We start from the raw sequence: 24140 nt of genomic DNA on the forward strand, positions 1-24140 counted from the left end.
CACAGACCCCAGCGTCTCACTCACTCACACACAGACCCCAGCGTCTCACTCACACACAGACCCCAGCGTCTCACTCACACACAGACCCCAGCGTCTCACTCACAGACAGACCCCAGCGCCTCACTCACACACAGACCCCAGCGTCTCACTCACTCACACACAGACCCCAGCGTCTCACTCACACACAGACCCCAGCGTCTCACTCACTCACACACAGACCCCAGCGTCTCACTCACACACAGACCCCAGCGTCTCACTCACACACAGACCCCAGCGCCTCACTCACACACAGACCCCAGCGTCTCACTCACTCACACACAGACCCCAGCGTCTCACTCACACACAGACCCCAGCGCCTCACTCACACACACACAGACCCCAGCGTCTCACTCACACACAGACAGACCCCAGCGTCTCACTCACACACACACAGACCCTAGCGCCTCACACACAGACACACAGACCCCAGCGCCTCACTCACACTTATACTCCAATATGCACAGCGGAAGCTGCTGTTTTCTAGAAATTATGTTTCACTCTGAATCCTCCAGTCTATTTTTCTTTTATAAGAAATCTGTAGAAAGAATCAGTTTAGTAATATACATACATTTTCTCTATAAAAACAGAAAAGCTGGATTTTGCAGCAAGTACAGAGATACTGGGAGGGAAAGACAAAATGAACTGTTGTCTGTGGAGTCTCTGGACCCCCATAACCCCAATAAAAGATATTTGATTACCCGTGCATCAGTCTAACTAACCTGATTCCCTGCTCTGCCAGCCGGTCTCTGACTGGGAGGGAATGGTTTGCAACAGGCACATTGAACATAAAACATTCAGAAGCCACAGGGCTGGGGTGGGTTATTCAGACAGGGCTCCCACTCTTGATCTCTATCCAATGACCCCTGCTGGAAGTGCATGTTTGGATGCTGAGAGAGGATGGAATCTGACCTCAGCTATGATGCCTTTAACTGTCGAATAGCCTGCTGACATTCATCGTTTGGGCTTACACAGGAAGGATAGGAACTTTGGGAAGGCAGCGGAAGTCAGTAACACCTGTGGAACTGCACTCTAACAAGTGCCACAGCCCAGTGGACAATCTTCACCTGCGAGTGTAGACGGTGAACCAGAGCAGGCTATTTTTCCATGGGATGCATTACGGCTAAGCCCAATCACGTCCTGATCCAGCACTTTCACCAAAGGATTGTAATCAGGAAGGAACAGGAAACTTGACTGATTTTTCTCTCTCCCCTAACAGGGGTAGTGAGGACAACTGTAGATTTCTCTCAATCTCTCCATCCACTTGCAAATTTTGTCTCAGTCCTTCTGTGGTTCCATGGCTGTCTCATCAGACTTGATTTCCTCTCTCTTCCAGCTTGGTATCACCGGTGAATTTCACCAACTTGCATTGTTTCTGAATCCAGGTCATTTATGTAGATCAGAAACAGTAGGGGTTCCAGCACTGATCATTGGGTCACTCCACTCAGCACATCTCCCCGGCCCAATTCACTCCTCTACTCAGTATCCCTGTTCATCTCCAGCACCTTCCAGTTCTGATGAAAGGTCATCAACCTGAAACGTTAACTCTGTTTCTTTCTCCACAGATGCTGCCTGACATGCTGAGTGCTTCCAGCACTTTTTGTTTTAATTTCCTATTCTCCAACTTGTTGTTCCACAGACATCAGCCACGATTTTACCAAGTGCATTCCATCTATGGCCACCTCCCACTGACAGACTCCTTCAGCAGACATCATTACTGCTTCTTGTGCGGCATAGTCTTGTAAACTATAAGTATCAGTGTCTTGCTGCAAAGAGCAGGCCAACTGGAAGAGTGGGAGAGGCTACGGGATCTGCAGCTAACGTTAGTGATACATACTACACTCACCTTGAACTCATTCTCCTTGTCCTTTGAACCTTTGTGGAAAGGTCTGTCGTACCGAAAGCGCCTGACATTGTTTACACGGTAGAAGCTCTTGATCCGGTCCGGAACTCTCTCCATCTGAAGAACTTCCACGTTCTCCGGAATCGGGGACACCGCATAAATCTGCAGATCTACACGCAAGGTCAAAGAAAACCGCACAGCAAAAAATAGTCCTCTCCGTCACCTTACAATAATAATATCCAACAAGGTCCACCGTCATCTGCAGGATAATCGCTGCTTCCTCTGGTTAATGGCCAGGCAAACAGTGGCTTTGTTTAACAATGTTCTTATTACAATTTTCCCTCTTCCTCTCCTGAAAGTGCTGCCACTTTCTGGGATCTGGTTCCATGGACACCTGCAGTCCCCTGGTACCTTGCCCAATTGGCCTTGCTTCATGTGTGCGACTAGTCAGTGAGTGTTGACTGTCTATTCAATCATAGAGGGGATCACAGCTGAGCTCGATCGCCTATATTGGACAGGGATCAGGGTGGGGCACCCTGGCTGATTTTGGCACTCCCTAGGCCAGGGCAGCTGAGGCCAACTTACTATCACCATCGCTGAGATCAGCTGACTCAGCAGAGCCTGGGAATCGGATTTGGGACCTCCTGGGCTGTTATGGCTCAGCTGCTCACTGCCGTAACCAGCTCAGCCACTGGGGAATCCGCTCAAGGTGGAAGGATACACTGTGCGTCAGACTGCAAGATGGTTTCATCTGGCTGGTTGAGATGCTGCATGGCAATGGCTTGTGGGAATTCAGTCAGCATCCTCTGCTGAAAGGCCTCCAGTCTCTCGTAATCATGACCACGGCACACAAACTCCTTGTTCTGGGGTGAGAGGAGAGAACAAACAGGAAGGGTTAGACTGATGGAACAATCAACAAAGAATGGTTAATGCTTTGGGCAGGAACGCTTATTTCAGCTGAATAATCGATTGTTTTTTTTATATAATATATATATTATATATATATATTAAAAGTCTTGGTAATGTGGTGCACTTTCTGCCCACAAACTTCACTTCTGGTTGTCATGATTTTTGGTAACGCTTTTATGTCAACATGTAACACTGAAGCGGTCTATGTACACAGTTATAATGGGAATCTCCTAATTAAACAGCTCCTGGGTTTACTATAGCCGCAGGCTGTGGACATTAGGTGACTCTTTGGAGCAAGTTCCTTCCAACTCGGTAACCAGAGGATACAGATTTAAGGTGATTGGCAAAAGAACCAGAGGCGACATGAGGAAACATTTTTTTTACACAGAGTTGTTGTGTCCTCAATCCACTGTCTGAAAGGGTGGTGGAAGTAGATTCAATAATAATTTTCAAAAGGGAATTGCATAAATACTTGAAGGGAAAACATTTACAGGGCTATGGGGAAAGAGCAGGGGAGTGGGACTAATTGGATAGCTCTTTCAAAGAGCCGGCACAGGCACGATGGACCGAATGGCCTCCTCCTGTGCTGTAACATACTATGATACTATGAACTCCGTCATCATCTTGTAAGTGATCAAAACTTATGTTCAGCAACTGACTGTAGGCAATGCCATAGCCAATTTACTGGTATATAAAAACAAAGAATATGATGGGCACTGGCAAAAGCAAGGTGAAGGTCACACTGTGACAGCCAGTGAATTTTTATCTAAGTTGGTCACCTCAATAAAGTGAGTTAACGGATCAACACCTCACTCTCCAGTTTGAAGCAAGAAATCTGATCCAAAGTGCGCAAAATCATGCTGGCTTTTTAATTCAGGTGAGGGATATCATTGCTGGGGAATGCAAGATATTTCAGGCATCCAGGTCACATGGGTTAGATACAGAGTAAAGCTCCCTCTACACTGTCCCATCAAACACTCCCAGGGCAGGTACAGCATGGGTTAGATACAGAGTAAAGCTCCCTCTACACTGTCCCATCAAACACTCCCAGGGCAGGTACAGCATGGGTTAGATACAGAGTAAAGCTCCCTCTACACTGTCCCATCAAACACTGCCAGGGCAGGTACAGCATGGGTTAGATACAGAGTAAAGCTCCCTCTACACTGTCCCATCAAACACTCCCAGGGCAGGTACAGCATGGGTTAGATACAGAGTAAAACTCTCTCTACACTGTCCCATCAAACACTGCCAGAGTGGGTACAGCATGGGTTAGATACAGAGTAAAACTCTCTCTACACTGTCCCATCAAACACTGCCAGAGTGGGTACAGCATGGGTTAAGTACAGAGTAAAGCTCCCTCTACACTGTCCCATCAAACACTGCCAGGGCAGGTACAGCATGGGTTAGATACAGAGTAAAGCGCCACCTGCTCCGCCCCAAAAGATACTCAGATGTGAAATTCTAACATGCCTCAGCCCAACCTGAGAATAGCACATCCTACTGCAGTAGTCTGGCACATTTTTAGTCTTCACATCAGCAATTCAGCAGTCTCGCTGAGTGGGATTGCCAACGTAATCCCAATTAATTCTCAGTTATAGGCAGTTTTGCGCTTTAGGTTCATGCCCAGTGGAATCTGAATCTGAACTGAGACTCTCCAAACTGTCACATTGGACCGAAACAGCTTGCAGCAGACCGAGGAGATTTTCATTATGTCTCTGGGCTGGAGCGTAACCCAGATTCCAGAATTGAAAAAGCAGTGTATTAACCCAATGTACCACCCAAACCTGTGCCCAGAACTTATACCACACAAGGACATTCTGTAGGAAATGTTGTGCTACAAAAAATACATTCTCTCCGCAACCACATTGACACCAACAAAGCCATTAAAAACCAGGACTGAAACCAACAAATATTAACGGCGCCTGCAAGGACAGGCACAAAAACAGGTGATGGAATAAAACCAGTGCACTCACACACTGCTCGACATCACCGCATGCTGCAACACATCTGCCCATTGTAAGTTTACCTTATTACTGCAAAAACCAATTTATTGGATATGCAATCATGCTTTAAACATGGAAGGCCCTCAAAATTATTACTTCAGAATGTAATGTAAATTCTGCCCCACAATGTGATATCTGCTTTTGTCAAGTCAGTAAGAAAATCAACTTGTATGCCTGTAAATGAGTGTCTCCACGTGATTCCGACACTCTGTGTCTCCAAGTGTGTTATCTGGTTAGCAACACTTGGAGTAATGTTTGCCATCATGGACCTGACAAATCCTCGGTACTAACCATGCACAACCACTAGAGGGCAGCCTAACCACATGCACTGCAAAAGAAATGGCAATCAGTTTAAACACAAGCGCGCACGCAAGCACGCATTCGGCACACGCAAGCACGCATTCGGCACACGCAAGCACGCATTCGGCACACGCAAGCACGCATTCGGCACACGCAAGCACGCATTCGGCACACGCATTCAGCGCATGCAAGCATGCATTCAACACACACAAGCACGCATTCAGCAGACATACACACATTCAGCACACACAAGTATGCATTCAGCAGACACGCAAACATTCAATGCGCACACACACATTGCACACACACACGTATTCAGCACACACACATTGCACACACACACGTATTCAGCACACACACATTGCACACACACATGGATTCAGCACACACACATTCATACGATCATACGAATTAAGAGCAGGAGTAGGCCATTCGGCCCCTCGAGCCTGCTCTGCCATTTGATAAGATCATGGCTGATCTGATTGTGACCTCAACCCTACTTTCCCGTCTACCTATTATAACCTTTGACTCCCTTGTTAATCAGGAATCTATCTATCTCAGCCTTAAAAATATTCAATGACCCTGCCTCCACCGCTCTCTGGGGAAGGGAGTTCCACGGACTCACGACCCTCAGAGAAAAGATTTCTCCTCATCTCCGTCTTAAATGGGAGACCCCTTATTTTTAAACTGTGACCCCTAGTTCTAGTCTCTCCCACAAGGGGAAACATCCTCTTCGCATCTACCCCTTCTAGTCCCTTTAGGATCTTATATGTTTCAATAAGATCACCCCTCATTCTTCTAAACTCCAGTGTATACAGGCCCAACTTGTCCAACCTTTCCTCATAAGATAACCCCTTCATCCCAGGAATCAGTTGAATGAACCTTCTCTGAACCGCCTCCAAAGCAATTATGTCCTTTCTTAAATAAGGAGACCAAAACTGCACACAGAGTTCTAGATGTGGTCTCACCAATGCCCTGTACAACTGTAGCAAAACATCTCTACTTTTATATTCCAATCCCCTTGCAATAAATGACAACATTCCATTTACCTTCCTAATCACTTGCTGTACCTGCATATTAACTTTTTGTGATTCATGTACTAGGACACCTAGATCCCTCTGTACCTCAGAGTTCTGCAATTTCTCTCCATTTAAATAACATACTGCTTTTGTATTCCTCCTGTCAAAGTGGACAAGTTCACATTTTCCCACATTATACTCCATCTGCCAAATTTTTGCCCACTCACTTAACCTATCTCTATCCCTTTGCAGAGTCCTTGTGTCCTCTTCACAACTTACTTTCCTACTTACCTTTGTGTCATCAACAAATTTAGCAACCATACATTCGGTCCCTTCATCCAAGTCATTGATACAGATTATAAATTGTTGAGGCCCAAGCACTGATCCCTGTGGCACTCCACTCATTACATCCTTCCAACCTGGAAATGACCCATTTATGCCTGCTCCCTGATTCCTGTTAGCTAACCAATCCTTTATCCATGCTAATACGTTACCCCCGACACCATGTGCTCTTATTTTGTGTAGTAGCCTTTGATGTGGCACCTTGTCAAATGCCTTCTGGAAATCCAAGTACACCACATCCACAGGATCCCCTTTATCCAAGTTGCTTGTTACTTCCTCAAAGAACTCTAATAAATTAGTCAAACACCATTTCCCTTTCAGAAAGCCGTGTTGACTCTGCCTGATTGCATTGAGATTTTCTAAGTGCCCTGCTATAACCGCCTCAATATTAGATTCTAGCATTTTCCCTATGACAGATATTAAGCTAACTGGCCTGTAGTCTCCTGCTTTCTGTCTCCCTCCTTTATTGAATAGAGAAATTACATTCACTATTTTCCAATCTGATGGGACCCTTCCAGAATCTAGGGAATTTTGGAAAATTAATACCAATGCAGCTACTATCTCTGCAGCCACTTCTTTAAGACCTGAGGATGAAGTCCGCCAGGACCTGGGGACTTGTCGACTTTTCGTTCTAATAATTTTTTCAGAACCCTTTCCCTGGTGATTGTAAATGTTTTAAGTTCCTCCCTCCCTTTCACCTCTTGATCCACAATTATTTCTGGCATGTTATTTGTATCCTCTACAGTGAAGATGGACGCAAAATATCTGTTCAATTCATCCGCCATTTCCTTATTCTCCATTATTAATTCCCCAGACTCGCTCTCTAGTGGACATGCGCATTCGGCACACGCACACACACACACACACACGCGCACACACACACACACACACACACGCATTCAGCGCACACACGTTGCACACACATGCATTCAGTGCACACACACACATTGTACACACACTGAGCACATACATGCACATTCGGCACCCACACACACACGCATTCAGCGCACACACATGTTGCACACGCACACGTATTCAGTACTCACACATATTCAGCACATACACATTGCACACACACGCATTCAGCATACACACGCATTCAGTACACAAGCTGCACGCACACACACGTGTTAAGCACACACGCATTCAGCACAAATACACATTGTGCACACATGCATTCAGCGCACACACATTGCACAAACACACATTCAGCACACACATATTCAGTGCACATACATGCACGTTCAGCACACACACATGCATTCAGCACACACATGCGTATTGAGCACACAGACACATTCAGTGCTCACACACACACATTCAGCACTGATACACACTTACGGGGCACACACACACACACACACACACACACACACACACACACGTTCCGCTCCCAAACACGCACGTTCGGCTGCACACACATGTACACATTCGGCTCGCACACACACACGTTCGGCGTGCACACATAGCACATAGAAATACACTGCATGAACACACATTGCACACACGCACTCATGTTCAGCGCAAACAGCACACACACACTCAGCACCACATAACATATAGACACACTGCATGCGCGCACACACACACACACATTCAGCACTCACACACACATTCAGTATGCACACACCATGCATATTTTCAGGTGCACGGATACTGAGTATACAGTAACTGTGATAAACACCAAGGGACACAAAGAATATGCTCTCTGACAAAGAAAGAGAGAAACACATGGGAATTCACAGACATTTATGTAGAAACTGAGTTGCATTGAGACAGATATGTGTGGACACAGTCATGCAGAGAGAGACATTTATCATAGAATCGTGGAAAGGTTACAGTACTGAAGGAGGCCATTTGGCCCATTGAGTCCGCGCCGGCTCTACGTAAGAGCAATCCAGCTAGTCCCACTCCCCTGCCCTATCCCCGTAGCCCTGCAAATCTTTTCCTTTCAAGTACTTATCCAGATCACTTTTGAAGGTCATGATTGAATCTGCCTCCACCATCCCCTCGGGCAGAGCATTCCAGATCCTAACCACTCACTGTGTAAAAAAGCTTTTCCTCATGTCACCTTTGGTTCTTTTGCCAATCACCTTAAATCTATGTCCTCTGCTCCTTGACTCTTCCGCCAATGGGAACAGTTTCTCTCTATCTACTCTGTCTAGACCCTTCATGATTTTGAACACCTCTATCAAATCTCTTCGCAACCATTTCTGTTCCAAGGAGGACAACCCCAGTTTCTCCAGTCCATCCACGTAACTAAAGTCCCTCAAGCCTGGAATCATTCTAGTAAATCTCTTCTGCACCCTTTCTAAGGCCTTCACATTTTTCCTGAAGTGCGGTGCCCAGAACTGGACCAGTTCAGTTGTGGCCGCACCAGTGTTTTATAAAGGTTCATCATGACTTCCATACTCTATGCCTCTATTTATAAAGCCCAGGATCTCATATGCTTTTTTAACCACTTTCTCAACCTGCCCCTGCCACCTTCAACAATTTGTGCACATATACCCCAGATCTTTCTGTTTCTGTGCCCCTTTTAGAGGTGTGCCCTCTAGTTTATATTGTCTCTCCTCGTTCTTCCTAACGAAATGTATCACTTCACATTTTTCTAGGTTAAATTTCATCTGTCACATATCCGCCCATGCCACCAGTCTGTCTATATCCTCTTGAAGTCTATCACTATCCTCCTCACTGTTTACTACCCTTCCAAGTTTTGTGTCATCTGCAAATTTTGAAATTGTGCCCTGTACATCCAAGTCCAAGTCATTAATACACATCAAGAAAAGCAGTGGTCCCAGCACTGACCCCTGGGGAACACCACTGTACACCTCCCTCCAGTCCGAAAAACAACCGTTCACCACTACTCTCTGTTTCCTGTCCCTGAGCCAATTCTGTATCCATGTTGCTACTGCCTCCTTTATTCCATAGGCCGCAATCTTGATGATAAGCCTACCGTGCGGCACTATATCAAACGCCTTTTGGAAGTTCATATACACCACATCAACTGCATTGCCCTCATCTACCCTCTCTGTTACCAGAGACATTGGGTGATTTTTCCAGCGTCAGCCCCAACAAAATAACTTGCATTTCTACAGCACTCCTCATGTGCAGCGAGATAGATTGAAGTATTTAAATTACGGAGAAAAAACAGGGGATGTTGAACAGCAGGGAAAACAGGAAAATGTTGAGGGTTGGGGCGGGAGAACAAGCCACAGTCAAAGAGAAGGAGTGTCTGAAAGCAGAGATGGAGGTGACATCGTGAAGCAAGGAGTTTCAGGGGGCAGGAGTGTTGTGGCCGAATGAGCAGCTGCCAATGGTGGAGTGGAGACAAGGAGAAGCTTGGTGTTAGAGGGGCAGAGGGTTCATGTGGGGACACAGAGGAGAGGTCATTCAGGTAGGTGAGGCCAAAGAAGGATTTACAAACAAAGATAATTCAGAAATCAACTCACTCGGGAGCCAGTCGAGCTTGAAGAAGAGAGGATTGGGGGCATGGGATTTTGTGTGGGGAAAAGAGGGGTGAGATTTTAGTGCGATAAGGATGGGGTGATGGGAGTTTAAGATTTGGTGCGGGGAGAAGGGGTGCAAGAATATTGGGAATAGGGACAAATTGACATCATTTTCTTAATGCTATTAACTATTATGCTCTGCAGGCTGTGCTGCTTATTTTGCTGAATTATAAAATACTGACCTCTGACTAATGACTGAACCTTGTCACCCCCATTGTGAGGCAAGATGGCTATGTGATTAAAAAAGGAACAATGACCCAAAAAAGTGGAACAATAATCCAAAGATATCGATAGGAATGGGACGATGGTGAGATAGCTAAATGAGTGAGGTTAAACAAGCTGACCACCTTGAGTTCTGTGAAAAACAACCCTATAAATCTATAAGGGTCTGGTGACTAACAACTCCGTATATGGTGTGAGGGTCCAGTCAGGGGTCTTTAAAAACCCGACATCTCCTGAGCTCAGGGCAGAGGATCCAGGGAAACCACCCAGCTGTCAGAAGAACATCTAGCTGTTAGAAGATGACCCAGCTTTCAGAAAACTTGAAACAACTATGCCGCCAACTTAATTACGAACTCTGCCCAGAGTTCAAATGGAGTAATATTGTTTTAATCTCTGTATTATTACAGTCTTCTAATATTGGGTACTTTTACATGTTTGATTTCACTATTAATAAATGAGACATTGATTACCATTTGGTGTCAAGTTGGAATCGGTTTAAAGGGATAATGGGAGTGTGGGATTCTGTGTGTTGAAAGCAGGGATGGGGGTGTGGGATTTAGTGCAGCAGGATGGCGTGATTAATTGAGGAAAAGGATTGGAATGTGAATTGAAAGTCAGAACCAACAGAACTAACTTGTACATACAACACCTTTAACATGGTGAAACATCCCAAAGTGCCTCAACAAAGGCATAATCAGACAAAAATGGACACTGAGCCAAAAATGGAGACATTCAAATGGGGGAATGGGGTGACCAAAAGAGGAGGGTCTTAGAGGAGTGAGAAGTGGGGCTTAGGGAGGCAATTCTGGAGCGTAGAGAGAGGCAGCTGAAAGCACGGCCTCCAATGGTGGGGTGAAAGGAAGGAGGCCAGAATCGGAATAACAGAGAGTTCTGGGGGGGGGGGGGGTTGCAAGGGTGGTTGTAGGACTGGAGGAAGTTACAGAAATAGGGAGGGGCAAGGCCATGAAGAGATTTCAACACAAGGATGAGAATTTTTAATTGGAATCGATGTAGGTCAGCAAGGTCAAGGGTGATAGGTCACAGGGACTTGTTGCAGGATAGGATACAGGCAGCTGAGTTTTTGAATGAGCTGAAGTTTACAGAATGAACTATGCAGGATGGGAGGCCAGCCAGGAGAGCACTGGAATAGTTGTGCCTGGAGGTGACAAAGGCATGGCTAAGGGTTTCAATAACAGATGAGCTGGGGTAGGGGCTGATGCAGGAGACGTTACAGAGGTAGGTGGAAGTAGGTGTTTTTTGAGATGGAGAGGATAGGGGGTTGAAAACTCAGCTTGGGGTGAAATAGGACATCGAGGGTGCCAACAGTCTGGTGCAGCTCAAGATAGTGGCCATGAAGGAGGGTGGAATCAGTGACGAGTGTACGGAGTTTGTGACTGAGGCCAAAGACAATGGCTCAGTCCTTGCAATGTTTAACTGGAAGAAATTGCGGCTCATCTAAGACTGAATGTTGGATAAGCAGTCTGACAGCACAGAGGCAGTGATGGTGAGAAGCGATGGAGAGATAGAGGGATGTAGTCAGCGTACAAATCTTTGGATGATGTCACCATGTAGATGAGGAAGAGGAGGGGGCCTAAGACAGATCCTTGGCATACGCCAAGGTAACAGTGAATGGGCAGGAAGAGAAATGGGAAGTGAATTTCAACTGAGGAAAGGGATTAAATTTGATATGAGAAAACGAACTGGAATTTGGATCTGGTTTGAACTCAGATTTGAAATTGGGCTAGGAATCTCAATTCAGATTGCGAAAAGCAATTTGAATTTGAATCTAAGATGTCAGGTGGAATTTGGGCAGTCTAATTGCCTTGGAGGTGGCATTTGCAATGTAGAAACCCTGTGCCTGGCCCACACTACCCACCTTGGTGAAGCCGGACGATTTGTACAGTGGAGATCTTTTTTTGAGGAGAGGGAGAGAAAGGTAGGGTAATAGAGGCAAAAACTCAAGAGGCACAGGATATGACAGGAGGGGGAGGAACATTGTAGATTTTTATGGAATACTGAGTTGGAAAGGCCGAATGCCCCCCATTATCTGTACTTCTCTGTGATCTTTCAGAGCAATAGGCAAATTAGATACTCGGGAGATGAAAAAGCCCCTGAAAATCCGACAAGCATGAGGTGTGGATAACATCAAACAGGACTGTACTCACCCGCAGGTAGAATGGAAACTTCCTGCCATAAAACCCAACCCTGAAGAATTCAGGTTCCAGCCGCTGCTGCTCCAGTATGTTGTCATAATAGGCAGCTTCCATTTTCTGTTAACAGTGGGAAAAACTAGTGATTAGGCCCCGATTATCGAATACTGCAACTCTGTCAATACTGAGACCACCACAGAACGGTTTGAATAAAGAGCATTCCTTTTACAATACTTCAGTAATAGTTTCCCCCTCCTCTCCTGTAGGTGCTGACTCCTGCTAGGGTACAGTTCCACAGGCAACGGCAGCCCTTCAGCCTCCTCACCCAGGAGGCCAAATTACATGAGTGAGTCTGGACAGTGAATCTCATGAGGCTGGTCAACAGTGACGGGCATCGCCACAAGGCCCAATCCTGTCCATGCCCAAAATCCACATTGGAACAGGAGGAGGCCTTTCAGCCCCTTGACCATGTTCCACCATCCAATCAGATCATGGCTGATCTGTATCTTAATTCCATTTTCCTGCCTTTGAACCAAAATTCCTTGATACCCTTATCTAACAAAAATCTATCAATCCCGACACATATACATATGCTGTCCAGGAGCAGGAAGCCTGGCTGATTTCCCCCCTCCCTTGCCCAGGGCTGACTGTTGCACTGTGATTGCTACCCCGACTCAGATCAGCTAACTCAGCATAGACAGAGGAAGGAGACTGGCATTTTTTGGTCTGTTATGTCTTAGTATCGCATTGGGTAAATGAAAATAAGGAAATGGTGAACATGTTAAATAATTACTTTACTGCTGACATCAGAGGATGAGGATAGCATGCTGGACACCCCAAGGAAACTAATTTTAAATCAGGGATGGGGACTCACCATAATTAACGTAAGCAAATTAACAGTAATGAAGAAAATAATGGCAAATCCCCAGGACCAGATGATTTCCATCCCAGGGTTTTTAAGAGAACATTGCAGATGCCCTAACTATAATCTTCCAAAGCTCTCTTGATTCAGGAACCGTTCCTTTAGATTGGAAAATTGCACGTCACTCCGCTATTTAAGGTGAGACAGGGAAACCAGGGAATTATAAACCAGTTAACCTAACATCTGCTGCTGGGAAATTACTAGAGTCTATAATTAATGACAGAGTGTCTGAACACCTTGAACATTTTCAGCTGATCAGAGAGAGCTAGCATGGATTTGTATAGGGTAGGTCATGCCTGATGAACCTGACAGGATTTTTTGACGATGTGACTAAAGTAGTGGACAGGGGAATGTCTATAGATGTTATTTATATGGACTTCCAGAAGGCATTTGATAAAGTCCTTCATAAGAGACTGTTAGCTAAAGTTGAAGCTCATGGAATTGAGGGCTAATTATTGACCTGGTTAGGAAATTGACTGAGTGGCAGGAGACAGAGAGTAGGGATAATGGGCAGGTACTCAAATGGGCAGGATGTGACTAGTGGTGTCCCACAGGTATCTGTGTTGGGCCTCAACTATTCACTGTATTTATTTAATGACTTAGGTGACGGGATAGAGAGCCACATATCCAAGTTTGCCAATGATACAAATATAGGCAGCACTGTAAGCAATGCAGATGGAAGCATAAAATTGCAGAGATATTAATAGATTAAGTGAATGGGCAAAACTGTGGCAAATGGATTTCATTGTAGGCAAATGTGAGGTCATCCACTTTGGACCTAAAAAGGATAGATCAGAGTCCTTTCTAAATGGTGAAAAGCTTGAAACATTGGAGGTCCAAAGAGACTTAAGGGTCTTTGTACATAGATCATTAAAATATCATGGACAGGTACAGAAAATAATCAAAAAGGCTAATGGAATGCTGGCTAGAATACAAGGGGGTAGAAGTTATGCTACAGATAAACAAAGCCCTGGTTAGACCACACCTGGAGTACTGTGTTCAGTTCTGGGGCATTGCACCTTAGGAAGGAAATATTGGCCTTGGAGGGGGTCAGCATAGATTTACTAGAATGATACCTGGACTCCAAGGGTTAAATTACAAGGAGAGATTACACAAACGAGGGTTGTATTCCCTGCAATTTAGAAGATTAAGGGGTGATTTGATAGAAGTTTTCAAGATATCAAGAGGAACGGATAGGGTAGGGAGAAACTATTTCTGCTGGTTGGGGAGTCTAGGACTAGGGGACATAGCCTAAAAATTAGAGCCAGGACTTTCAGGAGTGAAGTTAGGAAACACTTCTACACACAAAGGGTGGTAGAAGTTTGAAACTCTCTTCTGCAAACGGCAGTTGATGCTAGCTCAATTGTTAATTTTAAATCTGAGATTGATAGATTTTTGTTAACCAAAGGTATTAAGGGATAGGGGGCTAAGATGGGTATACGGAGTTAGGTCACAGATTAGCCATGATCTCAATGAATGGCGGAACAGGCTCGAGGGGCTAAATGGCCTACTCCTGTTCCTATGGGTATTCCTTTTACTTACAAGGCCACCGGGGAAGCCTTTGGTAACAGACTGTTTTTATGCTCCTACACAGAAGTGAATCTGCGATCTTGCTCTGCTGGTGAGGCACTGTAACTCACAGAGAGTGCAGGTAAGAGAATCGAGCCTACAGTTTTGTGGTTCTATCTCCTAATGCTGAGTGTTGCAGCCTGTTGGGAGAGCGGGATCGTAGAATCACCTCTTAAATGTATTGTCCCTTTGGGCGGAAACCGCATTTCTGACTGGTGGTTTTTTCCTGGAATGTTTCATGAGAGAATAGTTTCACACACAAATCAAAATCACAGTGACTGGCATCAAGAGCCTATACAACCAAAACTCCGTGCTCTTGGTTCTATAGGCCCTTGATGCCAGTGCGGGTACAAGGTAGGGAATACAGCTGTGTTAAGTATACAAAAAGGCTTCTACTTTTAAATCAAATTGCATTCCAGTCGTCCATCCCCTGCCCAGACCAGGGAGATCCAGGGTTCCAGCCCTCATGTGCACTGAGTTACAAAGGGTAGTGGAAATCTGGAACTCTCTCCCAAAATAAGCTGTTGTTGCTGGGGTCAATTGAAACTTTAAAAACTGAGGTCGATAGATCTTTGTTAGGTAAGGGTATTAAAGGGCCTGGAAGCAAGGCGGGTAAATGGAGTTAAGATACAGATCAGCCATGATCTAATTGAATGGTGGAACAGGCTTGAGGGGCTGAATGGCCTACTGCTGTTCCTATGTTCCCCCACTGCAAAACACAGTTGGATGGTATGTGGGACAGGATTGGGCTCAGCTATGATGCTCTTGCATCGAATACCTTGCTGACACTCATGGTCTGGGCTCAAAGGTGAAAATGGCCATTTGGGCTAGATACTGGCAGGTTGCTGCTGATCATGGAACCGCACCTCAGCATTAGTTAGTGCCTTCGAGGGAGGAGGGCAGAACATTTGAGATGGGGAGAAAACTAAATTACATGTCAGTCCAATTGTAGCAGCCCTCCCATCTGCAGCTAACTCAGCACAGGCTGGAGATTGAATCTGGGATCTTCTTGGACAGTAGGGTTCATTTCCACGCCAGGCAGTGTATTGACAAAGACAGCCATAAGGGGATTTGTGAACGGTTCCTTTTAAAAGGAAGTCACCGTCTCAGCCTATGGGCTGGGAGTCTGTCCACAAACTGTGACTCCACTCAGAGATTTTGCCCCTTCCTAGTGGAGAACTGCCCGAGGTCCTGCACAGCACTGCCTACCAACGACACGATGAAGGCTGGCACAGATCTATGCGAAACCATGCTGTGAAATGGTGCGCTGGGAGCATCAGCACACTGTGCCACCCTCAATGTCTTTGTGACAGCACTTGTGTGTGTTTTCTGACCCTTCACCATCAGTACAGCTACCAGTATCTTTTATTCAGCAAAATACATACGGTAATAGCCCATAAAGCTGCACAAAATGGAACATGAAAAAGGGCACTGCTTCTTACAAATGCAGGTTATAGTTATATCTTTGCAGTAAAGGTGGGTATAATCATTTTTTTGTCCTAATAAATACTTTGTACCAGGTTCATTTTGTTCAGAAGGAATAGCTTTGAGTAGCCTGTGAAGAGCTTTGCATTACATACCCGGATCCAGCTGAGACTGTGGTAATCATAGAAGACTTCGTACTGACTGGCCAGCTCCCGGCAGAGAGGGATACCACACTCCCAGCACTGAGGGAGAAAATATAATTAAGAGTCAGTTTAAATTAAATATAGAAATGCTCAAGGGCGGAACAAAAACCAGTTTCCAACAGTGTTCTTTTATTCAGGGTAATTCACAGATTGTGAAGGGTCAATGGGTCTTGAACACAGAGGTAAGGGTGTCCAAACTGCAGCTCCAAAGCCCTGGGAGCCCAGACAACTCTGTTTCTACTTGCACTTGTAGTTCTTATTTGCTGGTTTGTCCTGTTTTGAATTTTGAGGGCCTGGAGGTTAGGAAAGAGCTGTTCTTATTGGTGGATGAATCCTGAATTTATCCATCAATCAACACCTAAAATAGATTATCTGGTCATTTAACTCATTACTGTTTGTGGGACCTTGCTGTGCGTAAACTGGCTGCCGCGTTTCCTACATTACAATTGTGTCTATACTTCAAAAGCGCACTCCATTGGCAGTAAATCATTTTGGGATGCCCTGAGGTTGTGAAAGGTGCTATAGATATGCAAGTTCTTTCTTTTCTTTCTTAAATCAGAGCATCAAGCAGCCACAGCTCGTGATACATGCAAATTAATGGGAACATTGGCCAAGTCTCCATGGTTACGCACTTAAGCAGCCCACAAAGGCCATAAATCTTGGACACTCCTGAGATATCGGAAGGAAAAGCTTTTAAATTGCAGGTAGGTTAAGAAAGAGGCTGACTAGTGGCTGAGCTAGTAAAATCAGCATACAATTGAGCTAAAAACTGAAAATGCTGGGAACACTCAGCAGTTCTGGCAACATCTGTGAAGAGAGGAAGGCAGGGTTAACGTTTCAGGTCGATGACTTTTCATTAGAACCTTCCAGCATCTGCAGTATTTTGCTTTTTGTTTTATTATGCAACTGAGCTATATAGATTGTAAGGTCCCAGGACCTATGCTGGGTCAGTTAATCAGCCAAGGTGGTAGTATGGGTGCTACAATTGGCCATGGCTGGGATGCCCACGGCTGATCTTCACTGTCTAAATAAGGTGCTGGGGGGGGCACGGCTGGTGCTGCTGCAGGCTTACTACAGCAAGGGTCAGCAGTGTCGGGGAAGAGGCAGAAATCAGCAACCCTTCTCGCTCCTCCAAAGTAGAGATAGAGAAAGAGGCAGAGACAGAGAGTGACTGTGAGAGAGACAGAGAGAGAGAGAGACAGAGACAGAAAGAGAGTGACAGTGAGAGAGAGCGATAGAGAGAGAGAGACAGAGAGAGAGAGTGACAGAGAGAGAGAGTGACAGAGAGAGATTGAGAGTGACAGTGTGAGAGAGAGAGACAGAGAGATAGAATGACAGTGAGAGGGAGAGAGAGAGAGAGAGAGAGAGGCAGAGAGACACAGACAGACAGACAGACAGAGAGATAGAGATAGATAGGGAGTATAACGGGCGGGGGAGTATTGTGGGCGGCGGGGGGGGGGGGATATTTTGGGCGGGGAGTATAATGGGCAGCTGGTTCGATACCACCTGCTTTGTACTACTGCCCAAGATGGATTTCTAGCCCGCTGACTCTTTCAGAAACAGTTCAGGAGCACTGCACACCCCCTAGTGCCTCACCCAAGTGGCCATTATTCAGGGTGTCCGTCTCAGCCATGTGTGCCAACAAGCTGTTCACTCGCAGGGCGTATCACAGCTGAGCCCGATCCCGTCCACATCTGATGCCCAAAACAGGTGAACACTTTTTCAGCAACAGTCAGTGGACAGTGATCAGATAGTGGGAGCCCTGGCTCATATAGCCCTCTGGGCTAGAGAGAAGAATGAGATCAATTGCATCACCTGAGCTCCCACTCGTGTGGATGGCACAGGCCGAGGATCAGACCTGGGATCATATGGTCTGTACGACTCCGATACCGACCTCACTGACTGAGCCACAGGTGCAGCATTGAAGAGAGGAGGAGGGGTGCATGGGTTATATTTCTCTCCCCATCTGCTGCACATTCCAGGATTGCCCTGATGCTCATTCCAACTCTTTGGTTTTATTAAAGGTTTAATTATTCTGCTTTCAAGGATTCCATCTATTTCCTTTTTGTTGAAACTAGATTTTTGTTTTATATTTTTTCTGCAGCTGTGCGGCTCCATTGAGTATTGACGGAGGACATGTAAATGATGAAAAGATTAGACAGAAGCACTAACATTCTCTTCACCTTGATGCAGATTCTATTACGGATGTCAGACTTTATCTGCTGTCAGTGATGTTCTGCAAGTCAGCTCTTGACATTTTTTTGATATGGAATAAACACGAAATTGCAGATTGAAATGCAACGTGTTATCTAAATGTTTGTGGAGCCACTTGAGACCGCAGCGTTGCCCTGAGCCTCCACATTTACCAACACAACCCTTTAAAGGTGTAGGTACAAGGCTGGGAGGTCCCAGACTTGATCCCCAGTCTGTACTGAGTTGGCTGGGACTTGAACCCATGACCTTCTGACACAGAGACACGTGTTCTACTACTGAGCCACGGCTGACACCAATAGTGCTTTGGGGGCGTCCTGAAGTCGTGTAAAGTGCTGTTTAAATGCAAGTCTTTCTTTCTTATTCAACCATAGGGTGCATCACAGACGAGCCCACTCCTATTCCCAACCAAAATTCTCGTGCAGGCTGCTTTCCGGCAAGGAGCATTGGATATTGGAGACCTTAGATGATTGTTTTTTAGTGATTTAAATAGCCTGCTCAAACTCTATAATAGCTCACACATGAGAAATGACCACTTGAGAAAATACTGGAAGGCCCTGTAACTTTCAGGAAGGAAGAGAATTGGGGGGAAAACAGAAAAGGTTTAGGTGAACCCTGTTGTTATTCTCTTCAACACCTGTCTTCCCTCCCATTCTCAGATCAACCTTTCCCTCTTTGGCTTCCTACACTGCACCAACAGAACCTTTCTCTCTGAGCACTCTCTGGTCTCTCTGAACATTTTGTCATCGACTTCAGACTTTAACAGTTTCTCTGAATTCTTCCCTTCTCTCTTCAGGTCCATTTCATCCCTTTATCTTTCCTACGCATGTCAAATGGCTGACTGAGATGAACTATGTGCAGTGTGCAGCCCTTTACACCCATGCCAGCATTTTAAAAGCTATAATTAATAGGTTATTAAACTCTTTGCTAGCCTCTTTGGAAGAGCAGTTTGGATATCCTTGACCTGTTACCCTCCCTTCCTTGTTTAACCCTGTAGAGTGGCTTCTCCAGGTTGACTTTGCCATGCCAACCAGCTCTCCTGAATTCTGCAGGAGTGCGGCATAGGAGATTGTGATCGTCTGCCTCAGGATCCTGCTTGTGTGGACTGAAGAGGAAAAGAAAGCCACAGAGACAGGACTATCTCAGCATGAACAGGCAGCTGTGAAAGCCTTCTATTAAAACTATATCCTGGCTTGCATAACTTTCTTTTGCTGGAGGACAAAGAAAAAGCCATTCCGCCCATCGAAGTTTATCCCCAAGCTTCTCCTCGTCATTTTCTGTTGCTGTCTTTCCTCCTCCCCATTTTCTACTAATCTCTTCTCATTTTCTGTGAGGTGGACTGGTCACCACATTCAAGCCTGCTTCTGTCCTCAACTGATAACCACACAACAAATTCTACAGTCATGGGGGGGGGTGGGGGGGGGACACTGGCTAGGGAGCGGAAGTGGGAACCTAGGGACACTGTGGTCAAATGTGACACCTCTATTGCTGCCCCGAATGAGGTCAGCTAACTCAGCGGAGACTTGGAATCAAACTTGGGATGCTCTGGACTGTGTGACTCAATTAAGGGATCAGATGAGCTTATCGTGTGAAATCTAGCAGCTGATGTGTAAGATCAATCAATGCATCTAGGACTTGAACTCGTCACAATACTGCCTGCAGAGAGAATCAAAACTAAGTTAGTGACAGGAAGAAATCTGTGGATCATCGTTTCAGAACGAGCAAACGCCAGTCTGGTGTTACTTTTCTTAGTAATTCCCCTTGCTAGATTTAGTTCTGTTTAATGGAATCATGCATCACACTTAGCATATTAAAATGCACATGCTGCTGTCTGATTGCAGTCTGCCCAGGAACTGCAGGCTCTGCCTGCTGCAAATGAACAGCTCATTGAGCAACAGCAATCAGAAAAATCCTCACCTCTGTTGACTTTGTCCTCCCACCCACAACAGCTTCCCTCTATCAGTTCATCCTAAGCTATTCTCATCTAACAGTCACCATTTAGAGCAGCAGTGCAGCCACCAATGTAGGATGCTCCTTATTATCAGGAGTTACCTGATGCTACCCTTCACCCCCACCCCCTACCCACCCCACTCCATGCTGGAGGACCTGCCAAATTGGACAACAGATTCCCCATGAGTGAAATTCCAGCCCTTCCCACTTACAGTCTTCAATAAAGTGAACCCTAGTCCCATTTCCAACACATGGGGTAATTTTAACCTAACCCGCCCGACAGGAAACAGACGGGATCGGATCAGTCGCTCGTTTTGCACCCTGCCCAATTTTTACTTTCAATTGACTTCTATTACCTCCTCCTCGTTCTCTGCTCCTATCTCTACTTCTTCTCATTTTCTGCTTGTCTCTTCTCCTCCTAGTTTCCGTGCCTGTCTCTCCTTGTCTTTGTTTCCTGCTCCTATCTCTACTTCTCCTTCTCATTTCTGTTCCTGTCACTTCTCCATGAGTGAAGGGAGATCACTTCGAGCCCGTGATTCCATACACGGTGACTTTTGATTCTGATACACTGTGAGCTGCTGAATGAGGCCAGGTCCTCTGTCATGGGGAAAGAAGAGAAAAAGTCTCAGAGAGCAAGTGAACCCCAGCCACTGGCAGTCACGTTCTAGGGGACTGATGCTGAACAGTTTTGGCAGCAGCCTGAGAGCAAACTGCCTATCTGCCAACCTCAGCCAAGGAACGGTGCACGTCAATGGGAGACCTGAGGAAACGGGTAAAGTAAGAAAAACAAATAGCAACCATGTGAAGTCTATCTGTCTCTGAATATTTCTCTAGATGGACAATTGACAGATTTACATTAGACACTAGTTGGGGAGTTCAGACCAAGTGTAGTCTTCACGTGAGGTGGGGTGGGGAGGGGGAGGGTAACTGGACCGGAGCGCACAGACATAATTCAGTCCCCATTTTAAAGTCATTTGTATCTTTAAGTTTATATAACCAGTGGAAGACACATCAACTTAGAAACAGGTTACAAAGTGGGACCGGTACGGTTTATTGAAGCTGGGTTGGATTGGGGGACATAGCCCCAGTTAAACCCTCCCACCCATAGTGGGGGTGCAATTAGTCCCAAAAACTGTCACTGCATATTCATTGGGATTCATGCGTATGGAATTAACCGCTGAAACTCTGGCATTTTCTTTTCAAGGTTGCTAAATGTAAATTATGCTTGTACCAATTCCAGCTTGTGTGCATTAATTTTTTTTTGAGGCTTTCGAAGTGTGGCAAAGAATCAGGGCACGGAAACTGCAGACGGGCAGGGAGAGGGTGGGCCAGCAGCCCAACAACACGGGCAGGGAGAGGGTGGGCCAGCAGTCCAACAACATGGGCAGGGAGAGGGTGGGCCAGCAGTCCAACAACACGGGCAGGGAGAGGGTGGGCCAGCAGTCCAACAACATGGGCAGGGAGAGGGTGGGCCAGCAGTCCAACAACACGGGCAGGGAGAGGGTGGGCCAGCAGTCCAACAACACGGGCAGGGAGAGGGTGGGCCAGCAGTCCAACAACACGGGCAGGGAGAGGGTGGGCCAGCAGTCCAACAACACGGGCAGGGAGAGGGTGGGCCAGCAGCCCAACAACACGGGCAGGGAGAGGGTGGGCCAGCAGCCCAACAACACGGGCAGGGAGAGGGTGGGCCAGCAGCCCAACAACACGGGCAGGGAGAGGGTGGGCCAGCAGCCCAACAACACGGGCAGGGAGAGGGTGGGCCAGCAGCCCAATGTGGTCTGGGAGCACTGGCTGCCAACCGAAGTGGAAACATCTAATTGCACAGTCCAGCTATAGCAAGAGAGAGAGAGAAAGAAAGAAAGGAAGGAGGAAAGAAAGAAAGGGAGGAGGAAAGAAAGAAAGAAAGAAAGAAAGAAGGAAAGAACACACATTTATATAACACCTTTCACAACCTCAGGACATCCCAAAGTGCTTTATAACCAATGAAGCACCTTTTGAAGCGTAGTCACTGTTGCAATGTTGGAAACACGGCAGCCAATTTGTGCAAAGAAAGTTCCTACAAACAGCAATGACATAATGACCAGATAATCTGTTTTAGTGATGTTGGTGAAGGATAAATATTGGCCAGGACGCCGTGGCGAACTGCCCTGCTCTTCTTCGAAATAGTGACATGGGCAGACTCAGTTTAACCTCCGAAATAAGAAAGATGACAGGACATGCTGATTTTAATAACGTATAGATTTATAGATAAATAGCACAATTTGGGCAGCAGAGAAGTCGAGTTGGTTGGAGCCCAGCAGTTTCTCTGCAGTACAGGTTGAAAAGTTGGGAAATGCAAAACTGAGATCTACAGCCCCGCCACTGGCAGAAGAGTGTGATTGCAGCAAGTTAACAAGGACATTATAAATGTGGACAGAGCAATTTATAATGGAAAAAGTTGACAAAGTACACACAGACATAAGATTGTTAATACTGTCAAAACAAAAAGTGCTGAAGGAGAGGTCTGTAACTTCCATTCATTGCACTCCTGTTTCTGCTGGTTGGTACCATCAATGCTGAAAGAAATCTTACCGTAAGAAGTCAGTAGAGACTGAGTGTAGTTCGTGGGACCTGCGTCTCCCAGCTTTCGATTTGTATGTGGTGTTGATGATAGAAGGACTCTGCATCTGCCCTCTATGAAGAAACCCCCCACACCCCCCCAGCCCATGCAGTACTCAGCAGTATCATTGGGCACTTGACGAATTAATCACCAATCCAGGCAAGTGGTGATGCACAGTGTCCCTCACTCCATTTTACTGACCAGGTAAATGGGTGATGTACGTTAAAAGTCGGTAACATCAGCCTCCGACTGCCTGATGCTGTCAGCAGCAGCGTGCGGAAGTCCCTGCACTCACCTTCCCTTTGTTGAAGTAGTTGATAACCTGTCGGCACAGTCCCTCTTTACGCTGCCACTCTGACTGTGCTGGATAGTGCAGGAACTCCCGCAAGGGTCTGTCCTCCCACTGAAGCAGTTCCCAGTATAGCATTAGTGTAAACGCTGCCTCTGGAGAAAAGAACAACAAAAAGGGAGATGCAATCAATTCAAGAATGTTGGAAAACTGACTAAGAAATTGACGTTTTCGACAATCTACAACGTCACACATATTAATGAGATCCTTTTACTGCTTTACACCTCTGAGAACTGCAGATTTATAAAAAAGATGAACAGTTTCTCCCCTCCTCTCCTGAAGGTGCCGACTCTAGATTCCTGAGGCACAGATAATCTTCTGGTACCTCACCCAAGTAGTTATTCTTCACAAGAGCCTAGTCAGTGAGTATCGGCAGGTTATTGAAGCAATGGGAGAAGGGGAGGAGAAACCACATCCTGATCCTGTCCTCATGCAGTGTTTACATGTAAATTTTCCAGTAGGGGTCGCTGGATAGCAACGAGGAGCTGGAGCTTTGGCTGATTTTCCCCCTCATTAGACCAAGGGCACTGAGAAAAATATAAAAACGGCTTGTAAGAGCTTCTACAACTATGTAAAAAGCAA

General features: G+C 45.9%; 1 protein-coding gene across 1 annotated transcript in view; it reads right to left on the minus strand.

Moving 5' to 3' along the window:
• The window catches only part of dock3 (dedicator of cytokinesis 3), a 1008697-nt gene that overhangs the window by 102438 nt on the left and 882119 nt on the right, over positions 1-24140 (minus strand). Inside the window, exons 38-42 of the mRNA XM_067999007.1 lie at positions 23505-23653; positions 16402-16488; positions 12346-12450; positions 2601-2742; positions 1883-2049 (exon numbers count right to left, since the gene is read on the minus strand). Coding sequence (XP_067855108.1) covers positions 1883-2049; positions 2601-2742; positions 12346-12450; positions 16402-16488; positions 23505-23653 — 650 coding nt within the window. The remainder of the gene's footprint in view (positions 1-1882; positions 2050-2600; positions 2743-12345; positions 12451-16401; positions 16489-23504; positions 23654-24140) is intronic.

The sequence above is a fragment of the Heptranchias perlo genome, chromosome 17 (genome assembly GCF_035084215.1).
Source record: "Heptranchias perlo isolate sHepPer1 chromosome 17, sHepPer1.hap1, whole genome shotgun sequence".
Lineage (NCBI taxonomy): Eukaryota > Metazoa > Chordata > Chondrichthyes > Hexanchiformes > Hexanchidae > Heptranchias > Heptranchias perlo.